This window comes from Struthio camelus, chromosome 15 (assembly GCF_040807025.1).
Source record: "Struthio camelus isolate bStrCam1 chromosome 15, bStrCam1.hap1, whole genome shotgun sequence".
Taxonomy (NCBI): Eukaryota; Metazoa; Chordata; class Aves; order Struthioniformes; family Struthionidae; genus Struthio; species Struthio camelus.
The window spans coordinates 11,655,480-11,679,605 of NC_090956.1; the positions used below are offsets into that span (position 1 = coordinate 11,655,480).

General features: G+C 41.4%; 2 protein-coding genes across 5 annotated transcripts in view; one reads left to right on the plus strand and one right to left on the minus strand.

Annotated features, from left to right (window-relative positions):
• Window positions 1–1,655: 1,655 nt before the first annotated feature.
• Window positions 1,656–9,115, minus strand: MPV17L (MPV17 mitochondrial inner membrane protein like). Of its 2 annotated transcripts, none has more exons than XM_068908126.1 (4): window positions 8,776–9,115; window positions 7,209–7,279; window positions 5,947–5,976; window positions 1,656–5,781 (listed from the first exon to the last, which is right to left on the minus strand). In XM_068908126.1, exons 1-4 carry the CDS (start codon window positions 9,113–9,115, stop codon window positions 5,602–5,604), a joined length of 621 nt encoding a protein of 206 aa, XP_068764227.1. In that variant the 3' UTR covers window positions 1,656–5,601. The 2 variants fall into 2 exon arrangements, with proteins under 2 accessions (XP_068764227.1, XP_068764228.1); XM_068908127.1 differs by having other exon boundaries at window positions 1,656–5,685; window positions 8,776–9,112.
• A 1,888-nt stretch (window positions 9,116–11,003) lies between these two features.
• PDXDC1 (pyridoxal dependent decarboxylase domain containing 1) overlaps window positions 11,004–24,126 on the plus strand; it is a 34,285-nt gene continuing 21,162 nt past the window's right edge. The window contains exons 1-6 of one of the 3 annotated variants that reach the window (XM_068907825.1): window positions 11,178–11,294; window positions 17,602–17,765; window positions 19,170–19,243; window positions 19,783–19,845; window positions 21,104–21,187; window positions 22,031–22,177. In XM_068907825.1, the coding sequence (XP_068763926.1) occupies window positions 17,757–17,765; window positions 19,170–19,243; window positions 19,783–19,845; window positions 21,104–21,187; window positions 22,031–22,177 (377 nt within the window). In that variant the 5' untranslated portion in view covers window positions 11,178–11,294; window positions 17,602–17,756. Of the gene's footprint in view, window positions 11,295–11,415; window positions 11,880–17,601; window positions 17,766–19,169; window positions 19,244–19,782; window positions 19,846–21,103; window positions 21,188–22,030; window positions 22,178–24,126 lie in introns of those variants that run through there. The other 2 variants (XM_068907823.1, XM_068907822.1) reach the window with 2 other exon arrangements.

Genomic DNA, 24,126 nt, shown 5'->3' on the forward strand with positions numbered 1-24,126 from the left:
AGGCCCATCCTTCTGCTTCTGAACTTCTCTCGTGTACCTGTTGTTACGGCAGAGCTGTCCTTGACGGTGTCTTTTCCAAACATGCTCCGGAACTCATTACTCTTCTCTGGTGCTGAGATGTCTCAGCACAAACAGCTGTACTTGTTACTAGTGGTGTATGTAGGGGAATGATGCATTTTACCATGCTCTTCGCAGTGAAGTCACTGTTTTTCTATCTAGATATACAGTGCAAGCCTTTGGGCACTGCCAGTTTAAAGTAATAAACTGCAAACAAAAAAGGGAAAGTAGTGTTTGCCAAGGCAGATGCTGTTGAATAGCGTATGCAAAGATCATACAGATATGTAATCAGCATTCTTTGTTCTTGCTTAAAATGGATTCCCGTAACTTTGATCATTGTGGACAGGCAATTAAACGTGAATTCTCAGAGCAATTTTGAAATTAAGACAGAACATACGGTCTTTGGCTGCTTAAGCACAGCAATACCAAGCAGAAGTAGAAAGAAATATTATCTGTGAGGCGTGTGTGAAACTGTTATTGGGATTAATTTTTACAGGATTACTGTCTACTTTTCAAAGTGGAGGTTGCACAGCAATAAAGGCTTCACAAAAGAGTTTCAAGAATGATTTAGCATAGGACTAGCAGAGCTAAACCTATTTAGCTTATCTGAGGAATAAACAAAAACTTGAACAGTTTACTAATACATGCACACAGAAGGCTCTTCCTACCGTATCAACTCTTTAGTCAGAAAAGGCATAACAATATCCTGGCAGAATGCTAAAACTAGGTTGAGTAAGATTAGCTAGACAGTGATAAAATTTAACAAAAATACACAGTCAGTTGTAATTTCTTAGGGTTGTGGCAGATTCTCCGTTATTTGAAGCCTTCAGATACCTTTCTGAAAGGTATCATGAGACTCATGAGACATTATTGCCTTGATTCAGTAAGTACTAGGCAACGCTCTTTGCCCTACATTATGCAAAGGTTCAGACTGAACGATCATTTTTGTCCCTGTTGGCCATGAAGACTATGAAACAGAATTTTTCAACTTGAAATCTTTCCATAAATCTTCCTCCTCGTTCTAAATATACAAGAACTTACAGCAGGGAATGGAGCTGTTGTCTCTCTTCCAGTTGTGGAATACATTACTTATTTCAGCCTTAAACCTACTGGACGGTTTCCTTCCCAAGAATATCACACTCAAACTACAGTGAGTGCAGTCCTTTAATAAGGACCCCACTGCTAATCTCTGTTCCTGAAACCTTTTATACATTTTTCCTACCTGCATTTCCCAGTACCTTCTGTGATTATATTAATTATCTAAACACATAGTAAACCTGAAGTTTTACCTCTTTTTAGTAAGAGAGCAATTAAGTCCAGTGGTAGTGGCCTTAAAGATGGAAGTTCTGTTCTGAATTTGTTCCGAAGTGGCAGATGACTTGAAGTACGTCATTAACCTCTAAAGGTAGTGAATAATCCCTGCTTACCTTTTACCCTGCTCCTGGGCTAAGGCCTATGCTGTGGGAGGTACCTCTTTTTCACGTGACATCAAATTGAGCCCTTTGCGAGTTCTTTGCTGTTTGTGATTCATGAGGATCCTATGGAACTTTGCACAAGGACATGGATTTGTTTATACATACATTAGTTGAAGACAGAGCCAAAGAACAACATTTAATGTTTATTAAGCCTTTTCAAAAATACAGTCAACTTGAAATTCACTGTTTCAGAATATTCAAATATCTCTTGCACATTTCACTGCACTGGCACTAGCAGTAGAGGCAGCAGCACTAGCAAAAAGCATTGGCACTTAGAGCAGAGATGCAGAAGCTGCATAGATTTCAGATGTCATACCCTACACAGAGAAGTTACCCATCAGACACAGTACCAAACTAAAGTCAGACAGTTTCACCTTCGCTGCAATATGAAACTGGTTATTTTATGCATTTGTCCTGATTGGTTGTTTCTGGTGTGAAAAAGATGGAGGCTTTCTGGTGAATTTTCCAAGCCTAGAAGTATGTGTTTCAGATACCAGTAAGTACAGGAGGTTCATTTACGCTGAAGATTTGCAATAGAAAAATACATTTCTAAATTTTCATTTTACCAAATTCAGATTTTAAATCTTCAGAGCTGCAATGCAAACCTTCATGAAGCTGCAATGTACCTGATAGGAATTTGTCTCCTCAACCCATTTGCTCTTAGTGAGGTCCCATGAAATGGAAATGTCACTTGAATACATTCCCAGTGGCTACTGGCAGAGCGTTCCCTCCCTCCTGAGCACCTACTTGATGTCTAATTCTATTCATATCATTCTGGTTATTGAAGTCTGCAGTGTTCATCTGGCATTAAGATCAGTGCAATTCTGTTATATGGTCATAAAACTCAATTTTCTATTACTGTTTTTGAAGCAGAGAAGGAAAAAAAAGACAGGAGGACAAGCCTCACCCTAGCTCATGTTTTCTGATGAATGTTCTCTATTACTGAATATTAAACTCCCATTGTAGAAGCAAGCACCAGTTTATATATGTGTCAGAATTAGAACAATGAAGCTGTGTTATGCGCACCTACAATTTTCACAACAATCAACACGGGTAATTACAAAAAAAGATTTTATATAAGAAAAGGCACCTGGGTTACTTAGCTTTCAAGTACGTCGTAACTACGGATGAGAAACAAAGGGGATGAAAGATTATACAGAATCTAAAGTTCACCAAAATAAAAAAGCTCATGCTCCCATTACATGAAAGAAATGTACTTCAAATAATAGAAATAGGTAGAAACAGGGAGGCAAACTCTGAAACCATAGCAAAAGACAAGGCAGGATTTAGCTCAAGTTCCCAAGCAGAGAGCTAGCGTCAGAAAAGCCTACTGCAACAAAGCACAGCTTGTATAAGCTTTTAAGCCTTTTAAAATAAAAGATGGATGTTCCATTCATTAAATACTCCTGCTGAATAAAAGCATCAGAATTATACAGATCATGAGGACAGACTCAAATTCTTGATTCTCCTGGGGCTTAGGTTTTACTACCTATACCTATGCAGAAATTTTTTTTTCCCCCCACTGAGTTGCAGTATAACAGGGCATTCTGCTTACAGCATGCAGCAAAACACCCCTATAGCACTCTCCTTTTTCCAAATGAATTATATCAATCATTAAATGCTTAAGGCATAAGCAGAAATAAAAATAAAAGCTGTTAAAGAAAATCATTAGCACACCTCATCTAAAACTTTTAAGTATAATGTAAGACGTTGTGTGGTAATGTAACTCTCACTGAATAGAACAGACTCTGAACATAATTCTGATTCTAAAAATATTAACAGAAAAAAAATACTGACATTCCCTTTTTATCTTGAGGACTTTAAACATATACACACAGTAACACTTCAGCAGCTACAGCAGCCTGAAAATATCCATTCACTCATCTTTTCTTTTTTTAAATAGACAGATAAAATGCAGTTCGGTCCTCTGTGGATTTTCAGTCCAGCTGGGATATCCAGCTTCAAGACTGCCCAATTCACACTGGGGGATCCAAGCAGCAACACCCACAGAATTACTCCCACGGGGACATCTAAAATAGACACCAAGCAGGGGATTCACCAGACCAAATATAATAAACTACAATGAAGCTATCTACATAGGAGCTAGTCGCCCAAGGGTGTATTATTGATGGGAAGAAATGGGCACTTACAGTGCATAATTCATCTCACTCGACAACAGCTATCTAAAACTGCCTATTTACCCCCACTAACAATAGAGAGAGCTGAAACTGAGTATCCACGTTGTAGATGTCCACACTACACGTCTAAAGTCAATTAAAATGAATTCCACCTTAAGACTGTAGTCAGGTGCCCTCTTCCAGGTCTGCCTGTGCCAGCTGAAGATGAACTAACTGCAGTGACTTGTCATCCGTGAGAGGGACGCTACCTCCTCCACCCGTCTGCCAGCAAAACAGGCTGTAGAAGCAGCACCCCCCCGCCTCTAAAATTTACCCTCTTCCCATCTGCTGCAGTCAAAGCCATATGGGCTACCACTCTTGACCTCTGCATTAGGCTAACCAAGTTGATTTTACCTGGAGTAGATTGGGCAGCGCTTGCATGATCCCTTTCCCTGTCTAAGCCATGCAGCAGCAGGCTCCTGCAGTGACAAACAGTTGCAAGCAATAATACAGTAAGTAGTATAGCCGCCCGCAAAAGGAATGCACTTTTACAGCCTAAGCAGGCTTTGGTTTACTGTTGAGACAAGACTGAGGAATTCAGACACTCCCCAAAGGGGTTTATTATTCATATAACAAAGAGGGTTGAGTCTTACCTTTCCAGTTATCGTCAAGACGTGTTAAATCACATACTGTTTCAAGCTTACAGCTTAGTAACCTCAAGGCATAAAATCCCATTCTAATAAATAAAGGGCTCCTTTATTAGTCTGCTTTGAACTTACTGCAATTACAGAAATTTGCACAGTTCCTGTTCTGAGATACATGTAAACATTTAAAAAACAGTGATGAGCACACCTGCATACAGACCTGACTCTCAGTTTAACGAAGCCTAGTTAACCTCCTCCTAGTTTCCTATGTGTAGTTACTATAAGCCAGTGTCTCTTATGAATAGGAATGTTTAAAAGCCGCTTGAAGAAGAAATGTTGCTTATATATACGTGGAAGATATATATATATATCCTTATATATTCCTTATATATAGCTGGACTGTTTTGAGAGGGATTCTGGCATTCACATTACTGTCTTTCTCATGCTCTTTTTCTTCAAAATCTTAATGAAGTCTTGACTAAATGAAACAATGGAAAAGTGGCAAGGCTTCCATGTGCTCTTTAATACTTTGTCCCTTGAGAGACACAGGAATAAGCAGTATACAGGTATGACAGCAGCTCACGGCACAGGGTTTAGTTAGGTTCTGCTGCGAGAGCTGCTTACGACCAATGCTTCCCCCAAGCGTGAATATGCAGCATCATAACGAATCCCAAAGAACACTGGCTGAAATAAGTTATCGTCGTTCTCCCAGTTAAGTTAGGAGATGTAAAAATGTACATTCTATGAAGTAATTTATTTTCTATATAGATTGTAATGCAGAATAAAGCAAGTTTGTCCCTGCAGAGAAATGGCCCCTACAAAATAGAGTACTTTTTTCCTCTGAGTAATACAGATGCAATGCCACTTTTTAGATAAGAAGTCTGTTAAATTTTCTTCTGCAAAAGCAGTCCCGCGCTGATAACAATTGTCAAGTATGACCACTGATGATTTAATGTTCTATTCCCCCTTTTCTAGCAATTACAAGTTGCTTGAAAATTAAATTACAGTTAATATTTCTCCCCAGCGAGGCTGGCTGACATGATGTGCAAATGCTTACGCTGCCCTGTAACAGTCAGTCGTTCCCAGAGGAGATGGGCTGGCAGCATGAAAATAATTAAGTGCCAATATACAATTGGCCTCTTTTATGAAAAATAACCGGGCACAAAGACAAACTGTTCCACTGCTTATACTAACCAACAAATGCTGGGACGACTGTTTATTCTAAACACAGCAATGGGGCTGCAGTGCAGTTTTCTGGCTTTCATAAACTCGGTTTACCAAGTTAGAATGGGTTCAGAACTAAAGTTCTTATTTCTCTGATGGTTCTTCATCTGCATTGACCTCCTCTCCTTGGAACCACACAAATGCTGACTTTGCTGTGCCATCTCCACTCTGTTGGGAAAAGCAAATGAAGGTAGCCCAGAGAAAGCCACAGAGCCCAGTGTAAGCTGTTCTCAGGTAAACGGGGACCAACATGAAGTTTGACAGCTGCATTGGAAGGAGAGAGAGCGCAGTTAGTGCTCCAGGCATTGCCAGGTCTTAAGTCTACTGACTGAGAAGTCCCCTGGCTTCTCACTGGGGTAGGTACACCGTGAACGTACAGGATCAGGTTTTATGACAAAGAAAGGCTCACTGAGTTACTCTGAAACTCACCTGCACGAAAGGCCAGTACATCAGCCCGGTCTGAAATGAAAACGAGTCATTGTTACTCTTTCGGACTTCAACCACAAAGACTCATTTTTCTTAGCACGCTTAGCAAAGACTAAAATGTACTTGAACAAAGTTAATAAAAGATGTTCAAATGTAGACTAAGCTGTTTAAGTTAGAGGCTGCAGTAATAAACCGCTACCACCTTCACAAGCTGCTATGCTGAGTTTCTCAGAAATATTATTTTAACTCATTTTAGATACAAAACTCTAAGCACAGTAAGTTTTTGTAGTCACCTGGCACCAGATACATAAGCACATTTACCAGATGGGTGAACAAATGTTTAAATATGTGAACATTTGTTTCAGCAATGAATGAAAAATACCACTGAACACTATTTATTTCACACTTGCAATGCTCCTTCTAGTTACTCACGCACGTAAGGTTTTTTTGCAAAAACCATCTGATAATTTACTCAAAGAACATAAGGTCAATAGCAGCCTTACGATTTGATAAGATATAGTGGGCACTGTTTTTAGAATCGTCCTCTACAGTAATAAAAATAATCCTTTTTATCCTGCCTATGTAGTTACACCATGTGAAGAGAAATGCCTATTACATCACAGTTTCTCATTCTGTTGTATTTTTCTGCTAAAGTGTCTTTTTGCTTGGCCCTGGGAAATCTTTACAATTCTTAATTGGCTCAGCTCTGGGATAATATAGATAATTTTTTCCGGTGTATACTGAAATGTTAGCTAAAACCAACTATTTATATCTAAGTCTTCTTAAAACAGGGGATTGTGTTTCTGTAAGTGAGAAAACTGTCCGTGAGAAGAGGCTGAAAATGATTCCTAAAAAAGATGTCTCTCTAACGTTTTTAACAGGTGTTCATGTTAAGTGTTGGCAATGGCATTACTAACTAATCACTGGTGTGTGGGTACTTCTCAAGATAGACGGTAATGTAATCTTACGATACAATTATCGGTGTTGTATTGTAGGGCGCCCATTCTAACATAACAGAGCCAGGTGCAAGTGTTACGTATATATATTGTACATTTTTGGAATGGCATCATTTTACCCATCTGGCAGTGGTGACTGCTCCAGATTACCCTGACTTCAGATGACTGCTGGTACCTAAAGTTTCCCACATATAATCAAATCATGAAGAGAGAGGAAGGATGTTGGAAGAAGGTCTCATACTTCAAATATTTTATCCAATTATATATATTTTGTGCCTAACTAGGAGATAAGGGAATTGCTTGCCTCACCTTATATGTATTCCAAAATTTCTTTCTACAGTCTGAAAAAATGTCCTCTTTCTTCTGAAGGATGCTCATACCTGGTGGCAAGATATTTAAGAATCAGAAAACTGCAAAAATGAAGATGTCAATTTTTCCAGTGATAGCCCAAACTCTTCTCAAAATATATTACTTGGAAAGAAAAGCTGGAATGATTGCAACAAGAAAATACCATTCTGACTACTTAATATTGTTAAATCGCATCTCCTCATCTGTTGACTTGGTTCACAGTGTGGACGCTATAGATCAACCGGAATATACTGCATATGTGGCGACCAAAAAAGGCCACGTAATTCACCAGTGGTATGATAGTGGAACAGACATGAGGGGAGAACCTCTTCCATCCATAAGATAGACAGGACAAGGCATTTCGCATGTTGCTGAATGGCCAGTGGAGGCCCAGATCCTCTATGGAGCTTAGAGGCCCACAGCCCACTGATGTCAGTGGAAAAGGGCACCTGATTTTTTTTTAGAATTTGGGCCATAACCAACATGCCATTTTTTTACCATCACAAGTGACTACATAAAATTCTGGAACTGACAAGTAGGGCAGTTCCAAAACCTACTTGTTTAACACTCCACACACAGCATTTGAAAATTTCAACAAGATCTATGTGAGCCAAGCTCCACTTGATTCTAGGAAAACAGAGCCTCAAAGCAGGCTCCCACCATTACAGCCAGGGCCCGACAAAGACAAAAGCTGCATGACTTGAAGTTACGTTTTAGACACATGCAAACGGGAAATAAAATGCAAATATCTAAAAGTCAGAATAGTGATCCCTTTTAAACACTATGGCCTCTGATGGGACTCTTAAGGTGTTGAATTAAGACTACGCACATGTCTTTCTAAAAGATGCAGCAGTTCTTCAAAGACCACCCACCTTAACTGGAAGAGGACTAGAGGACTAGAGGAGCTAGATGACACGACTGTAACCAGTCATCCCACAATCGCAATCTACTCATCCGCGAATAAAGCAGGGGCCCAAAGTGGCTTAGTCCAACTCAGGTTTCTGTCCTTCCCGATATTCGCATGCCACAAACTTGACAGTATCTCTCAACCGGCGCACCGGGAGTCCGCCAGCACGTCCTACGGCTGCCCAGTGTGGGGATCTCAGCTCCGCTGTGCGTCGTGTGGTCCTTCCAGTCCTTCTGGCCCTCGGACCCTTCTCTGCGCACGCTCTGACACAGGCCGTCAGGACTCGGAGACTAAAAGTCTGATGTTTGACTTCTTCCTTCGCTCCGCTTCTCTCCAGTCGTAAAGGGAACGACTGCGCTGCCGGGGTGACAGCGCGCCGGCCCCACAGCACCGTGCCAAGGATGCTCCTGCTCCGCGCGAAGCTTAAATTCAGTGAGCGCCTTGCTTTACGCTAGTCCCTCTTGCTATCTCCCCCAAGTTATTTCCCTCTGCTCGTTTACGGCTCTTCGGTCTCTTCTCGCTCCTGAGCGCTGGAGGCGAGGCGTCCCCCCCTCCCCGCGCGCGGCGCCTCCCAGCACCCGCTTCCTTCCCGCGCCGCCGCGGGGGGACCCGCTCGCTCACCCGTGTAGAAGGCGAGGACGGCGACGGGGGCGCCGAGCAGCTGGTCGCAGAGCACCTTGGCGACCACGGCGGCCGGGCGGCGGCCGGGCAGCGCCCGCTCCAGCGCCCGCAGCCACACGTAGCTGAAGTTGCCGTGGAAGGCGAGGGCCACCAGCGCCACCCGCCGCGTCTGCGCCCAGTCGGGCCCCGGCCCCGGCCCCCCGCCCCGCCGCCGCCGCCGCCGCCGCCGCCGCCACAGCTGCTGCGCCGCGTCGCCCGCCGCGAAGAGCCCCGCGTAGAGCAGCACGTTGCAGAGCCAGGGGAAGCGCCGCACCCCGCCGCGCAGCATCGCCGCCGCCATGCCCGCCGCCGCCGCCCCGCCCGGGCCCGCCTCCCGCCCTCGCCTCACGGGCCCGCCCGTGGGTCGTGGGTCGGGGCCGTGGCTGGAGGCCCCCAGCGCGAAGCGCGCTCGGGCTCCGGGGCCGGGGGCTCCCCGCTCCGAGCGGCGCTGCCGCAGCGTTGCTTTCCTGAGGACTGAATGAAAACTCGGCTGGCCGCTGCTGCCTTATTGTTGTTTACTGTGGTGCTCTCATTACGTGTGTTTATTGCATTTAGCTATTTATATTTTGTTATTTATTTTATTATTTTTTTCATTATTCCTGGCTTACATGAGCGGGTCACGGGTGTTTTTCCCACGTTGGCTGGTTTGCCGTGCAGCTGCTGCGGGGCAGCAGTACCGCGCGGGGTCCCCCCGCCCCGGGACCGCCGGGTGCCGCGGCGGGCGCGGTGCCCCCCGGGGACACGGGGAGCCGTCCGTCGCCAGGCGGGAGGAGGCCGCCCCTTCAGTCTGCGCCCTTACCGCTGCTGCTCGTGCCAGCTCTGCGCTGGACGCGCACAAAAGCGTAGATAAAACGTGTAACTCGCAGCGGACGCGGTTACAAAAACGAAACTGCGCTTACAGCAGTTGCGCTGAAGTTTTGTTACTGGGAAGTGGAGCTTTCCCAGTATACCTTTGGCTCTACTGGGACTTCTTAAATGTTCGAATGCTGCGCAGATGCAGAGATACATAGAGGAAATCACAAGAGCTTGAAAAAACAGAAGTAAATCCATGGAAAATAGAATCTATGTAATAAAATTTCGCCACATGATCCTACAAATCACATTCCCGGTCCTTCTCTTTTCTTTTTCTATGCCCAGGACCAGGAATAACATCTGTAATTGTGATTGTTTATTGCAGGCTTACTTTAAAATTCCTACACCGTGTGTGCAAAAATGTCTTCTGAATTCTCTGTCCCGTACCGGTTTGCACCACAGAAGCTGAAAATGAAAGAATAATTTTTGCAGCAGTTGTAGAATAAGGTGTTTGGCCTTGGAATGAGCTGAGCCCACCGTTCTGCTTCGAATGGGATTTGTAGGTGTTGGACACTTCTGAAAACTGACCCATGAGTTCTTATGCCTCGTTCCCAATCCGTGAAGAGGAATAATTGGGTTTTGCTCTATTACGCTGTATCCTAGCAACTTTATGAGCGGGACCTTTATTGTTTTTTACAGAATTTACCGTAAGGAGGCCCTCCTATCATAAATGCTTTTGAAAAGGGTGTAGCAGTAAAGCTGTTTGCAAACCTTTGCTGTGGATGCCCACGTCAGCAAGTAGCGCGGTGCAACCAGAGCGCACCTGCGCACGGTGCAGGGGTGCGGAGGACTTGGCACCCGCGCCACAGGCATCGCGGGGGGCAACGCGCGAGTGGCATCAGGTTGCCCGGGGCAGCTTGCCCCGAGGAGCCCGAGGGCAGGCGTGAGCCCGTTCCCATGCTCCGGCCACCCCGCGCGGAGGGCCCCGCTCTGCGGTCCGGGAAGGGCGGCCTGCTTGCCCAGGCTCCTGGTACGGGGCACCTCCCTCGTGTTTAATGCCAGCGCAGGGCAAGATACAGCTTGTTTTTCCAGGGCGGCACCAGCATCCTCTCGTGGGACGCTGAAGAGGAGGGAGCATGCAGAGGCCGCTGTAATCAGTAGGCTGAACTGACAAAACTGGTATGACAGGCGAGTGTCCTTTGCGGGCTTCGGCCGTCCCTCCGCGGGGCAGCCTCGAACCCGCGGTCCCACGGTCACGCCGCGCCGCTCCCCGGCTGCAGCCCACCCTCCCGGCGGGGGCGCGCTCACTGCGCATGCGCCCGTACCTGTCGCCTCCCGGCCCCTTTCTAGGAATCTTCCATTAGATAGCGAGGGGGAGGCGGCAGGCGGCCGCGGAGAAGAGCGACCCGCTGAAGGCAGCACGCGCATTCTGCTCCCCCGCCCCGCCCCCGCCCGTGGGGTGCCGCCGCCTGCCCGCGCTCCTCGCGCGTTGGTCTGCCCCCGGGCAGCGGCTACGGAAGCTGGGAGGGCGCCGCCGCCGTTCCCTAGGTGAGCGCGTTGCGTGCCTCCGCCCCCCGCGGCTCGTCAGCGCTGCCAGCGTGGAGCCGGCCGGGGCCAAGGCGGAAGCGCCCGGCGGGGAGCGGCGCGCACCGGCGGCGCCGCCGGCTATGGACGCCTCTCTGGAGAAGGTGTGCGGGGGCCGCCGCGGGGCACCTGCGGGGGGGGGCGGGGGGGCCCCGGGCGGCCCGCGGGGCCGGCGGGCGGTTGGGCCGCGGCGGGGCCCTTCCCGGGGCCCGGCCCGGCCCGGCCCGGCGGGGAGGGGAATGGTGCGAGCTCTTTCTGCGTCCTGCATCCCAGAGAAGTCTGAGGTAACCGGGAGGGAAACGCTGCAGGGACAATTATTTTTTTCTTTATTTAAAAAAACCAAAAAACAAGGTGGAGCGTATTTCCTGGGAGTGTTAAGCTTCAGCAAGGAGGTGGAGAAAATACTGCTTGCCCTTTTTTCCCCTGTTATACTGGAGGCGTCTTCAGCCCTTTGTTTGCTGTTTTCTGTCCGATGTACTGTACAAAGCCAATATTGATTCTGTAATACCGCAAGTTACGGACGAGACTTGTTTTGCCTTTGTCACTGTGAGTCAGTCGGACCCCGGTAGAGTAATCCAGGACCTGACACACATCTGCTGGCTTTTATGGCACCTGCTGTGCCTCAGAAGAGCTGTTTTAGAAGTGAGAACGGAATGGCTGCTCCATACAGCTTATCGCCGTTTTTGCAGGTCTGCAAGCATAGCGTATGCTTGATATAGTTTTATTTTGTGTGCTTAAGAGAAGTTAATACGTCTGCCTTACATCCACCTTATTTGCTATATGCAACGTGATCGGTGTTTGTGATCTTTGGAATCAATGAGACAAGTTTAAATAGGATGGGCTCTAGTAAAATGAACGTTAAGGAAATTCAGAAGGTGTCTTTCTGATGTGGTTAATGACTGGGTAACAGAACAATTTGATACAGTAAAATCCCCATGAAAAGTATAGTGTTAAGAGTATTTGGTAGGCTTTAAAAGGTTAAGGTCTCTACTAGTGTTAAAAAAAATTAGTAACTGATACTTGCTCTAAAAATTTTAGATCAGTTAAGTGAGACTTAACTGAATATGCTAGTTTATAATATGATCTGTTTTCTACCTGAGGCCAATTAGTAATGGTAAAACTTGCAAAAATATTTAAAGAATACACACTAATACAAGAGTTCTCTCAAATGCTTGCCCTGTAGCACTGATAAAACATTTGTAAACTTTAATTGACTAGGTCACCACAATAAGCCATAAAAGCACCATGTAAGGCTTAAATGCCTAAAGGTCTTAACTGAGTAAAAGTTCATGTTTTGGCTGTTTGTATGAGCAGTAAGTCTATAGTGGTGAGGGGCCTGTGAAGACTTAGATGTCTGGTTTTCTCTATATGCAAATAAATAGATGTGTATAAAGGGTTGTTATTTGTATTACTCCCTCTCTTGTTTAACATGGCTCCCCCCCCCCACCATTGCATGATGAAAGTTGTCCTCTATATAATAAAATATAATAATTGTCTTCTTGCCACAACGTTTAGTGTCTTCTTGAAGTGGTCTTTGGTTAAGGACTGTTGTATATCAGTAAAAGCTACGCTTTATTTGGTATGTAAGAAGTCTTCTGCCTAAATAAATTTGAAATCCATCCCAGTTGGAGTATGTTTATCCTCAAAGAATGCACATCTGCTTGTTCTCTGCCTGTGCAAGCATTATTATAATACATCTGAAAATGTCTTTTATTTGAACCATGGATTCTCTCCTTTTTATTTGCTTACACATGTGACTTACTGGGACATCTGTGATGAGTACTTTTTAACTTGTATTAAAATTTGTCAAAATTTTGTATTAATTTTTCTTAATAAAGAAGAGACAATGATAGAATCATCTTATGAACTGTAATGTATAGTAATATCAAACAACCCCAGTCGTTATTTTTGTGCAAATTAAAAAAAATAGATTTTTTTTTTTTTTTACTAAATGCGAAGCTTGTTGGGAGCTGAAAATACTGCATGATGTGAGGGAAACTTGTGGAATCTGGCACACAGGTGTGCGCACAAGCATTCTAGTAGTTTAGTTTCGTAGATTTTATTTGTTTTATCAGATAAACAATATCCTTTTTCTCGGTGTGTGAATATTGTGTGTCATAAGTGGCAAAGGACTGGAATTAGGATGAACTTTAAATGAGATCCAGAAATCTGTTTTGTCTAAGCTCCAGGCTTAAGTTCTTTTGGAAGCCTGTGTTAATTTCAGAACAAATTTGGCTAATGGAGCTGTGATTTCTTTTTTTTTTTTTTTTGTTTCCTTTGTTTGTATTTTGACGTAAGTGACAAATCTTCTGAAGGATTTTAACGTTTTAAGTTTCAAATTGATGACTTTGGCACTGGTAAAATAGGGCACGTTCTTTTTTTGCAGCGTCTTGCTGAATCCACAGCACTGTTTTTCCTAAACATGAAAAAGCTTCTGATTTCTTATTCAGCCTCTGACTTTTGCCTCTTGTAACTGCATTAATTACCCCAACATCCTGGTAACTTTACGGAATACTTGTGACAGCAGACCTGTGTGCCAGTCCTGCTGCAGGTCAGGGAAGTGATAAGGATAAAGAGAGCAAATACCTTTAAGCCACAGCCTTATGGTAATATGATGCCTTTTCCATTCAAGGCTAACAGTCATGAAGCTGCTGCTTTTTGTTGTTGTTGTCTATAACTTTTCTTACCTTGGTGAGCAAACATAGTATTATTTTGGCTGAAGAATGAACTGATTGTTGTTTGAGACTGATTTACTGTTGAGAACAGTTTTTGGTTTTGGTGGTAAAAGTTTCTTCTAAGCAAATAAAATAGCGTAGTGGAAAAATGAGACTTTTCATGAAATATTTAATGAGCTACACTTGTGAGTCTCTTTGCACACATAAGAGTTTACTTTTGCAGACTGATAGTATACCGTTAGCTATTGTCTTTTTCTGACATCTGAGGAATAGCCTACTGAGAATGCAAAATTAAGATTAAAAAGCATTGGTATATGAAGTAATACTCTCATTTCTAAGTTTGTAATTAACCTTCAGCCTTATCATAACTAGAGATGACACCTCATCTTTCCACTATTACCAAGTGACCCAGTGGTCAGACATACTGCCTTTAAATGAGAAATGGTTTTCAGGTCAAAGTGCTTTAAAAAAAAAAAAAAGATATTAAGTACACAATTCAGAAGTAAACATACATCGGACTTACTGCAAGTTAACCTTATTAAGTTGAATTGGTACGTTTTGAAGGTAACATTTATGATAAAAAAGTCCAAGTAGGCTAGTGGATGTCAGGTTTTTTGGAGGACTGAAGGAGGCAGGAGGTGGCAGGTTGCTGAACAGAAAGAAGTGGTGGCTGGTGCCTCCCTAGAGCTTGAAAGGACATTGTGTCTTGTAACTCAACCAGTCAAAGGAAGAGAAACCTACCTGTGATCAGAGCCTATTCCTTTGACTCCCAGGGAAGGAACGAGTGCAGAAACTAAGGGCAGTGTAGGCAATTTCAGTTTCTGAGGTAATTCTGCAAATGGTGTCCCAGTTTTTGTAGTTATTTCCCAGTTTGCAGTTCTTAGTTTCTTTTTGGCAGAGGAAAAACATTAAAAAAACAACTGTAGTTCTGACTTTCTTGTTAATGTGCGGGGACACAAACTTTGAGTGAGTTGGTTGATTCTTCAAATTTATGGTATTTTTTTCCACTCATTTCTGTCTGTCCATGTTATTCCTTTTACTTCCTAATATAATCTCTCTGATAAGAGAACAAAACATTTATTCATCCTTCCCCTCCCTCACTTTTTCTCTTTCCATATTGTTACTGCTTCTCCACAAGCCAATAGACCCTAGCAGTGGTTTCTAAATCAATGGCATCAATAGATATCTGACTCTATTTATTAATATTAAATAGAAATTGGAACTACTGCTGGTATTGGGAGTCTGAGAAGTATCAGAGCTGATAATGTCTGTTAAGTGAGTGCTGGTTCACAATTCAGGGACATCTAGTCTTCTGTCTCAGCGGTTTCCTCCTGGAACACGGACACAACCTAAAAGAAAGTAAACATATGTTTCTTTATCCCTCAGTTTTTCAAGAACTGAAGGTCTAAACAATCTCAGAATGAATAATCTCAGAAACTTATATAGAAAAAGCAAAAATAAATTAAATCATATTTAATGAAATTAAATTCAAAAGATAAAGGAGAATTTAGAGCCATGACAATTCTGCTGCGCTAGATGGAGAACCAAAGAGAGGGCCCATAGCTTTTCTATAAGTTACCTCAGTACTTAGGGGAAAGAACCAAAGAGATGAAAGTGAGGAGTTTATTGGGATGGCACGTGTGTAGGATGCGGATGCTGCAGAAGGCCATTAAAACATGAGTCAGGCAATCCCAGGGATAGAGCCCGTGTTTGAAGGGACGTGAACTTGGGCAGAGTGCTAGTGCATCCTGCTTTAAAATTGTATTTGCTTTGTTTCCTGTACCATGAAGCTTTTGCTTCTCCTTCCCAAGTGGGCATGGCAACTATTCGCGTGGCAAATGAAGGAATCCATCAAATGAGAAGGTGGAAGAAAAGCAGAATGCTCAAGAAGTGCGTAAGAAAGAGCACCAAGATGCTCTGTAGCCTCTAAATCAGCAAATGCTAGAAAGCATTGAAGGAACAAAGACTAATGCTTTGGATGGCAAATATTTACATCCTTATGGTTATTGCACTGCTTGGGCAACCTTATTTTCCCAGGCTGAGGGTTATACTTTGTCCTACATCCTTATGAAAAATCCAGTACAGGCAGGACACCACTTACATGTAATGCAATTGCCCAAAGAAAAGTACGTTGACCTGTGTGTGATTCAAGAGGTGGTGTTCAAAAGCTTACACGCTAGTCGTCTTGTGTTCTTGAACTATTTTAAAAAATGTTTGTTACTGCTCAGAGTTTATGCACACTTGAGTTTATTAACAGACTAAACCAAAGCAACGTACTGCTTTTATTATGGCGCGTTATTGAACGTGTATTCAGAACCCTTTCTTAATGGAATGGCTCGTTGAAACTTTGCCACTGCCTATTTTTCTAGCTTTTTAAAATAGGCAGAGAGCTGATCTGCTTTACACCTCCACACCCCTGCTAATGTGAGCAGGGGAGGAAAAATATATATAAAATTCAGTATGCAGCAGTAATAGGGGTTTTTGGCATCCTGTGATTCAAGGGAGAAAATAATTTGCAGTGTATCCAATTAGCAGTTGGAAAAAAGCAGAAAGGATTTATTTTCCAATTAAACCTATATCAGAATTCAAAGACTTGCTGAATTTCGTAGCGCTTTATGAAACTTAGAGTAACGTTCTGTGGCAGAAAAATGACTTTTAAACTGTATTTTATGCCCTTATTCTGTCAGCTTATTGGCCGAAGGGATTCACGCATGGTAGTTACTAGAAGGTGAAACTGGGTGAGTTGCAAGGGAAGCATATGCAAGTTTTAATATCTGATGTGATTCCAGCAGGTGAATTTTGTGTTAATAACAAATATAAGCAGCTTAGAGGCTTTTTTGTAATGCTGCTGCATCTTACGGCATCATCTGCAACAGATGTTTGAATCTTTTGCATCTAATGCTGAGAAAGATTTCAGCAATTAACTGCCTTCTAGCTATATTTTGTGTTTTGTAACCATCTCGCAATAGAGACTGCCATAATCAATAAATTATGTCTGGTCAATTAATCCCTTTAAAAATCAGTTTTGCTTTTGGGAGACTTTAAGTAAGATTTCAAAGTTTCCTTAGTGTGGTGCAGCCCTGCAGAAACCACTGAAAATGTATGGAAATATTATCAATGATCATATTTAGGGGTTTTTTTTAGTTACATATACTGTATACTGACTATCAAATACTCCGTGATGAGGTTTAAACTCCGTGATGAGGTTTTGAACTCTGGATATTTGTATTGTTTTTTCACACAATACATACATAAGTTGTGAACCTTGTAGGCACAGTATTTTGTAGAAGCCAAAAGTATAAATAGGTTAAAAAAGCAATTAGACAGTTTTATGGATTTTAAAGCAGTAAAAGCTATTGAACACAAAAATCTCACGTAGAATATTTGAAAACTGTAGATTGCTAGATGCTGGGAGTTATTGTGGGAAAAGATTATTAAATACTTCTTTCTCCCCCCCCTCCCTCCCCCCCCCCCCAAACAGTTGTTACTGATCACTTCTAAAGCAACAGAATTCAGAGCTATCGGTTTGGTTTGATCTAGTATGACCATGCCTGGCTACTGATTCTTCTAGCCACCTACCGCTTGCTATAATATGAGATAAATCTCTAAATATTTTGGTAAAAAATAGTCTTTGAACATATGGTTACTCTCAACTGATTTTTTTTTTCCTTATGCTATTTTCACTGGGAGGACTGATTAAAATCCTCACCTAAATTAATCCCACTCCCTTCTGCAGTTAAATTTGCTTTTGTGCCTACTTCTGCATGAGCAAACATACCTGCCTGTGTTGCGTGCACGCCCTGGGACTGCCAGTGATGGGAAGCATGTGCTGACCTTGGGCAACACTATTTCTCAACTGCCTTAGCAAGCAAGCCACAGTATGCCTGCAGCATGGCTAGTGTAAGTGGAAATACTCTGGAACTTTGGGGGGATTTTGTTTTTAAAAAACAAGCAACATCCTCTCCTCCCCCCCCCCCCCCCCCCCCCGAATCTTAGCAATGACCTGAAGGGCTAACTACTAAATGCTTTGGTTTGGGGTCCAGGCTTTTTGATTTTAAGTTCTTAAAATACAATTTTTTCCGAAGAACTGCATTTGCTTTGAACAAACTACTTCTGTTCTTTGGATTTGTCAGCTGGTTCGTAGGAGCTACGTTCAATGATTTTTAAAGTTCTTTTCCATCCCGACAGGCTCCTTAACCAGGTATGTGTTGTTGCCTGGCTTCAGCAGTGAAGCCAGTTTTTTTTTTTTTTTTTTTTAAACCTATTCTGTGTAGCTAGAGGGCTGCAAGTGTTGAAAATAAGCTGTGTCAGTCATCTTTAAGCCAGCTGCAGGTCAATTTTTCCCTTTTGTCTTGTTAAAGGGCATCTCTCAAATTTAGATTACAAATTGGCTTAAAGGTACTTGAAATAGATTTATAAGATTGTTTAGATTAGATGGTTTCCCATCTGTTTTGAAAGTTATTATTGACAAAGTTCAACCTGAATGACACTATGTTGTGTTCATGTTTGTGTTCCGTATTGCAAAACTGCTGTCTTCTCTCTACGTTTGCTAGAATAGCCTAAACAACATCTTGCTTTCCCCAGTTAAGAAATACTGGCTTTTTTAAATCTCTCATAGAAATTAATACTTGAATGTGTTTGAATGCGTTTCAGTTGAACTGACAGTCTGAAGACATGAATAAACTTCCAGTTTATGCAATTATTTTCCTATGAATTTACATCAGAACGCTCAAAGACCAGCCTGGGTGGCAGGCATTTTTAATGTCTAGCTTCCCTAACAGTTCCTTTTCTAGAAGGTAACTTCTAAGAATAAATCTTGTGTTTATCCAGTGATCTGGCTCTTTCCTCTTGTATCTTTTTCCGGTTAGTACCATGGCAGAAGGGCTAGAGTTTTTGTTTTGTTTTTTTAATGAGAGTCTGTGTATGCTAAGAGAGCTGAATGTGCCAGGGAGTAGTCTGGCCTCAAAGAGAGGAAACGCAGCTGAAAAGATGATCATGTTTGGTAGTGTGGAAATATGAGTTCTCAGATGGAGTAAAAGGATAACTTTTAAATGAATTTTACCACTGAAAGAAATTGTATTTAAGGTAGCATTATGTTTTCCATACTCTGTTATATGTTTTCGTTTTTGTGTGTTCTGAGTTCAGGATATACAACATAATACTGTTTTAAATGAGTACGTACTGAATAATTAAAAAGTATCTGCCTCATGCGTGAATTTTTATCAAGGATGTGGGGACACTAGTAAGATAGGTGGTTTATCAGTATTTTCTGAAAAGTTGCTATCTTTTTTTTTTTCCTGAAAGATGGTTGACCCTACTCTAGCAGAGATGGGAAAGAATCTGAATGAAGCAATGAAGATGCTAGAAGACAATCAAAGGTATGCGCAAAGAGTAACAACCACAAAAGCAATAGCTTTATGTGCTGTGGAGACGGTTATTAATGTCATTGTCATTAAGCAGATAGAACTCATTTTCCTAGTAGCTTGAGGTCATATTGTCATTTGAAGTTTACACCTATACAAATCACCGTTGTTTCTCAAATGATGGGATTTTTCAAATAAATGTATACATTTCTGTGTGTGTTCTGTAGTATTCAGAGTGAATCCAGTGAGTCTGCTTTTTCAGATGTCAGAGCTGTTCTATTGCAATACAAGTTAACTTTTCCTTCATATAGGAGACCATTTACCAAGTCTGACATTTTCTCTTAGAGTTAGAAAAGCTTAGGAACTTTTTATTTCAGTCTGAGCTAAATTTTTAATGTTGGTCTTATTTGTTTTATTCATCAAAAACTGTTTTAAGTGAAGTCATGGGTTGCAAAACATATCAGTATGCATTTCTGTGAATCAAAGTCAACTACTTATTTGATGCTACATAACACAAACTAAATATGTAGTTTGTTCTTGCCTCTTTCATTTAGAAAAGAGGAAGAAAATGAAAAGAGGTATACACGGAAGGATATTCCTGGACCACTCCAAGGCAGGTAGGCAACAGTGATTTTAGCTAATGGTGTGGGATTTTTTTGTTTATTTTTTATTTTTTAGAGTCTGTAAAGTACATGTAAATGCTTGCTTTCCAAGCAACTTCTGTATTAATGCAAACACGAACATTTACCAGGTATGAATCTACTTTTATGACTATTTCCATATTTATGCTAGGAGAAAAAAGATCACTTGTCCTTTGCAATTGAAATTTTGTACTACTGCAAGCTAATGAAGCATTGCTGCATTTAGCTGTGATTGAGACATAAGGTAGATACAGATAAACTCGTGCTACAGAATAAAGATTCATTAAAATATCCAGATAAGAAGTTAATAACTGAGACTAATATTTCCTTTTGGATGAGGTAGACAACCTTGGGGGAAAAAAAGAAAATAAAAGAAATCCTGTTTAGCACAGCAGTTTGGAAAATTGCATGGAGCTTTTGTGCAACAGACACAGATCACTGTGTTTGAAAACTGAAGTTTAAATTTATCATAGCCTGTGCTCTGCAAGCGGTTCCTGATAAGTCCAAACTGACGCTTAAGAAAATGTTACAGTCTCTTTTCGACACTCTTGTGTGCAAAAACTGAACTTTTTTTTTTTTTTTAAGCAGAGACACTAAATTGGCTTTTTCTAAGAATGAAAAGCAATTTCAACTTTAGGTGTATTAGTTCTTACGCTACTATAAATTTTAGTTAGAAATATGCAAGTTAAGGTGTTGTGGGTCCTTTCCATTTTATATTGTGTTGGAGTGCATCATGTGAGAAGTCTAAATATAGCTCATATTTGCTAGAAACTGATCTTTGTAGATAGTTGTTTTAGAGATATGCTCAATTTGAGTTGAAGCTGGATCCTGTGAAGAGAAACGTGGATGCTTAGCAGCTATCTTACTTTGCTGTCTAGTAATAAACAGTTGAATGTTGTCAAGTCAAGCTCTTCAGACCAAATCCTCAGATTTCAGTGGATTTCCCCCCCCCCCCCCCCGTGAGCCCGAGTTCATACTTACTGAAGTGCCCTACTTATTAATAGGGTTTTGAACTGGTTGATACAGCTACCTTGTCTTTATGAGTTTGTTTTTTGGGGAGCTGAGAATGTCTTTTGTTGCTGTGTTCAGTGTTTGGTTAAAACCGAGTCTAGTCTGGGCAATGTTCGTGTCTTCGTGTCTTACTGGGCAATGTTCTAAGTGGCCTTTTCGTTAGATGCTGGTACTTACCTCTTGTTTTGATTTGGGTTTTGTTTCGTCACCCCCGGATTGCCAGTGGCCAGGATATGGTGAGCATACTTCAGTTAGTTCAGAACCTAATGCATGGAGAGGAGGAGGAGGAGTCTTCACAGGCCTACAGGTAAAGCCTCTTTGAATTGTTGTATGTGGAAGGTATCCGATTTTGTTATACTTTGTGATCATTATAGAATTCATAAGTGTTTTAAAGTGTAGAGATGGTGTGCAACCACTTTTAAGGCAACTTAATTACTTTATATGGTGAACTAGAATGATGCATTAGGGAATTATTTCTGATGTGACAACTCATGTGTGGTTTTTTTTTTTTTTTTTTTTTTTTTACTTTCTGAAGGCGGTTTTAGGTTGAATTTTGTGAGAGATAAATAAAACTTTGAAGATCAATTAAAAAGTGTTTAGTACCTCCTCGCTGTAGATTGGAAAAGAAAAGAAACTTGGCTTTCATTTTTGCATCAAATGGAAATAATACTAACTAATTTGCAGTAGTTTATAGAATACTAAAAAAACACTAATGAAAGCCTTGTAGTAATAGTCTCCTGGGCTTTGTCTGCATGAAGAAAAGAAGGTATGTGTGTAATGCAAATTAAAATCCAGTGCAGATAAGGTGCTCAGTTCTAACTCATGCTAGCTGATGAGAGAAAACCTTCAGCTCCCTTTATGATTTCCCTTGAATAGCTAAAAAGAAGCTGAAAGGTTATCAAAAGTAGCTTGGCCAAATCAAATTCAAGTGCCTTTGTCTCCCCTGGGATTTTAGTATGTGTATGGTAATACACAACAGCAGGATGGTCACTGTGTTGTACTGTACTTCATTCTGATAAATATTTAAGGTTGCTTGTCAGCAAGTTCTGCCAATCTACGGTGAAAATAGGCTAACCTAAAATTCCTGTAACGTTCATGACCTGTGCGTGTTTAGTTGGCAGTTACTCTGATACAGTGTTCTGGCTTGCAGACTACAAAATGTTGGAGAACAGGGTCACATGGCTCTACTGGGACATAGCTTGGCTGCTTATATATCAGTACTGGACAGGGAAAGACTGAGAAAACTTACAACAAGGATCCTTTCTGACACTACTCTCTGGCTCTGCAGGCTCTTCAGGTGGGTTATTGTGAATAACTTATATATGGTTGGGTAGTGATAACTATTTAAAAATACGTGTACCTGAAATAAGGATATCCAGAAAATAAACTATTATGCCATAAACTTACAAAGATTCTTTGAAAGGTCTTAAATACATCACACTATTTAAAAAAAAAAAACAAAAAAAAAAAAAAACAAAAAAACCCAAACAAGCCAAAAAGCCAAACCTCTCCTGTTGAAAGGCAGGAAGTTGTTAGTAATATGCTTGTCATAAAAATAACTTAATAAGAAATATATGGCCGAATTAAGGGCCAAAGTACAGTTGCAGGCAGGTATTTGAATATTTAATTAAATTTTTGTTTCTTGAGCCATACGTTATGTTGCTGAGTTTTGTGATACTTTATATTTTTAAAAGATGTCTTCAGTTAACTTTTCATTGGCTCTTCTAGGGTCTAGTGTCGTTTTTCAGATATGGTACGTAACTCTATCGCAATTCATAGTAGAGTGAAATTTCTCATAAATGCCTGTTTCATCAGTCGACATAGATATCTTAATCTGTCCCACAGGAGAAGAAGATCGGAAATCTTGTGGGTAGGTAGGTGGGCATTGGGGGGAGGGATTACTGATGAGAATTTCCTTTTTATTCCCAAAGCAAAAATGTTTTTTCCCCCTCTCACGGTGCCATATCTTTCAAAAAATCTTGCCAGTGCTACTGAGGGTCAGAGTTTTGGTTTTGTCTTGGTGGTTTTATTTGTTTGGGGTGGGGAGGGGGGGATGTTTTTAAGCACAAGGTAAGATGAAACAGTAAAAAAAAGATAACTAAACTTAACCCAAATGTAATTGTTAGGATTACGGATAATAAAGGATGCTTTTTACATTGACAAGCTCATTGTCATATATTTTGTAAATTCAGTGATTATCTCTATCTGTCTTTGACTTAGATATTTTGAAACTGTGTGACTATGAAATCTGCGAGAAGTTGCAGATAATCCAGCTGTTTTGATGGATGTACACAAATACAGAGAGCGTGTACATGGTAGTTCCAAGTGGTGTGGCTAATAAAAGGAGATATTTCTGTTTTGAATCTAATATCCAATAGTGCTGTGATTTTTTTTCGATTAACAATGAATACCTATCAGACTGTGGTCCCCCAATTTTTGTGGCCCGTAGACGGTACTGAACAAGGACCATGCTGCGGGCCACTTCTCCTCCTTGACATTTTCTGTGCCTGTGAGCTATGCTAGAGAGATTTCCTGGTGACCATGTTAGATCACACAACTGTTGTATAAAGGTGAAGTAAATGTTTGCACATGCATCATTCTGGAGTTAACCCTGGAATACTGAGCAGTATTTGTGCATTGGATAGTCAGTGATAATCTAATATGCTTCAGGGCCTTTATCTAAATTTGTTGCTAGACTCCACTCTTAAATTGTGCAAGACTATTGTTTACATGTTGCACACAAATGCTAAAAGAAAAGTCTAGCTTGCAAGTCACTTAATAAATCGGCATATCTACTAGCTTCGCTGTTGCCGTTTCCTTTTCTGCAGTTATCACAGTTGACAGATTGCCACCTATACAGAACAATTGTTCCTTTTCTCTTCTTTGGTTACATCGTTCCTGTTTCTTGATTGTAAATGTTAACGTGCTGATCTGAGTTTGATGTTTAGAGGATTAAAAAAAAAAGGGGGGGGGGGCCAGAAACTTTCCCAACAGCCCCAAAGCAGTGTGCTTAATAACTCAATTTGAAGGCAAAATAGCATAAAATCAGTAAAAGTATTTCTGGGAAGAGTATTTCTGGGGAAAACGATAGTTTTTTAAAACACATGAGTTATATAAATATTTCTGGAGAACTGCTTTGCAGCATATTGAACAAATTTTACTAAATTGTAATCTTATTTTCAAACTCCCTAAAGTAGAAGTGACATTGGGAATTTTGGGTGTTATGAGGTATCTTTATTTGTGATT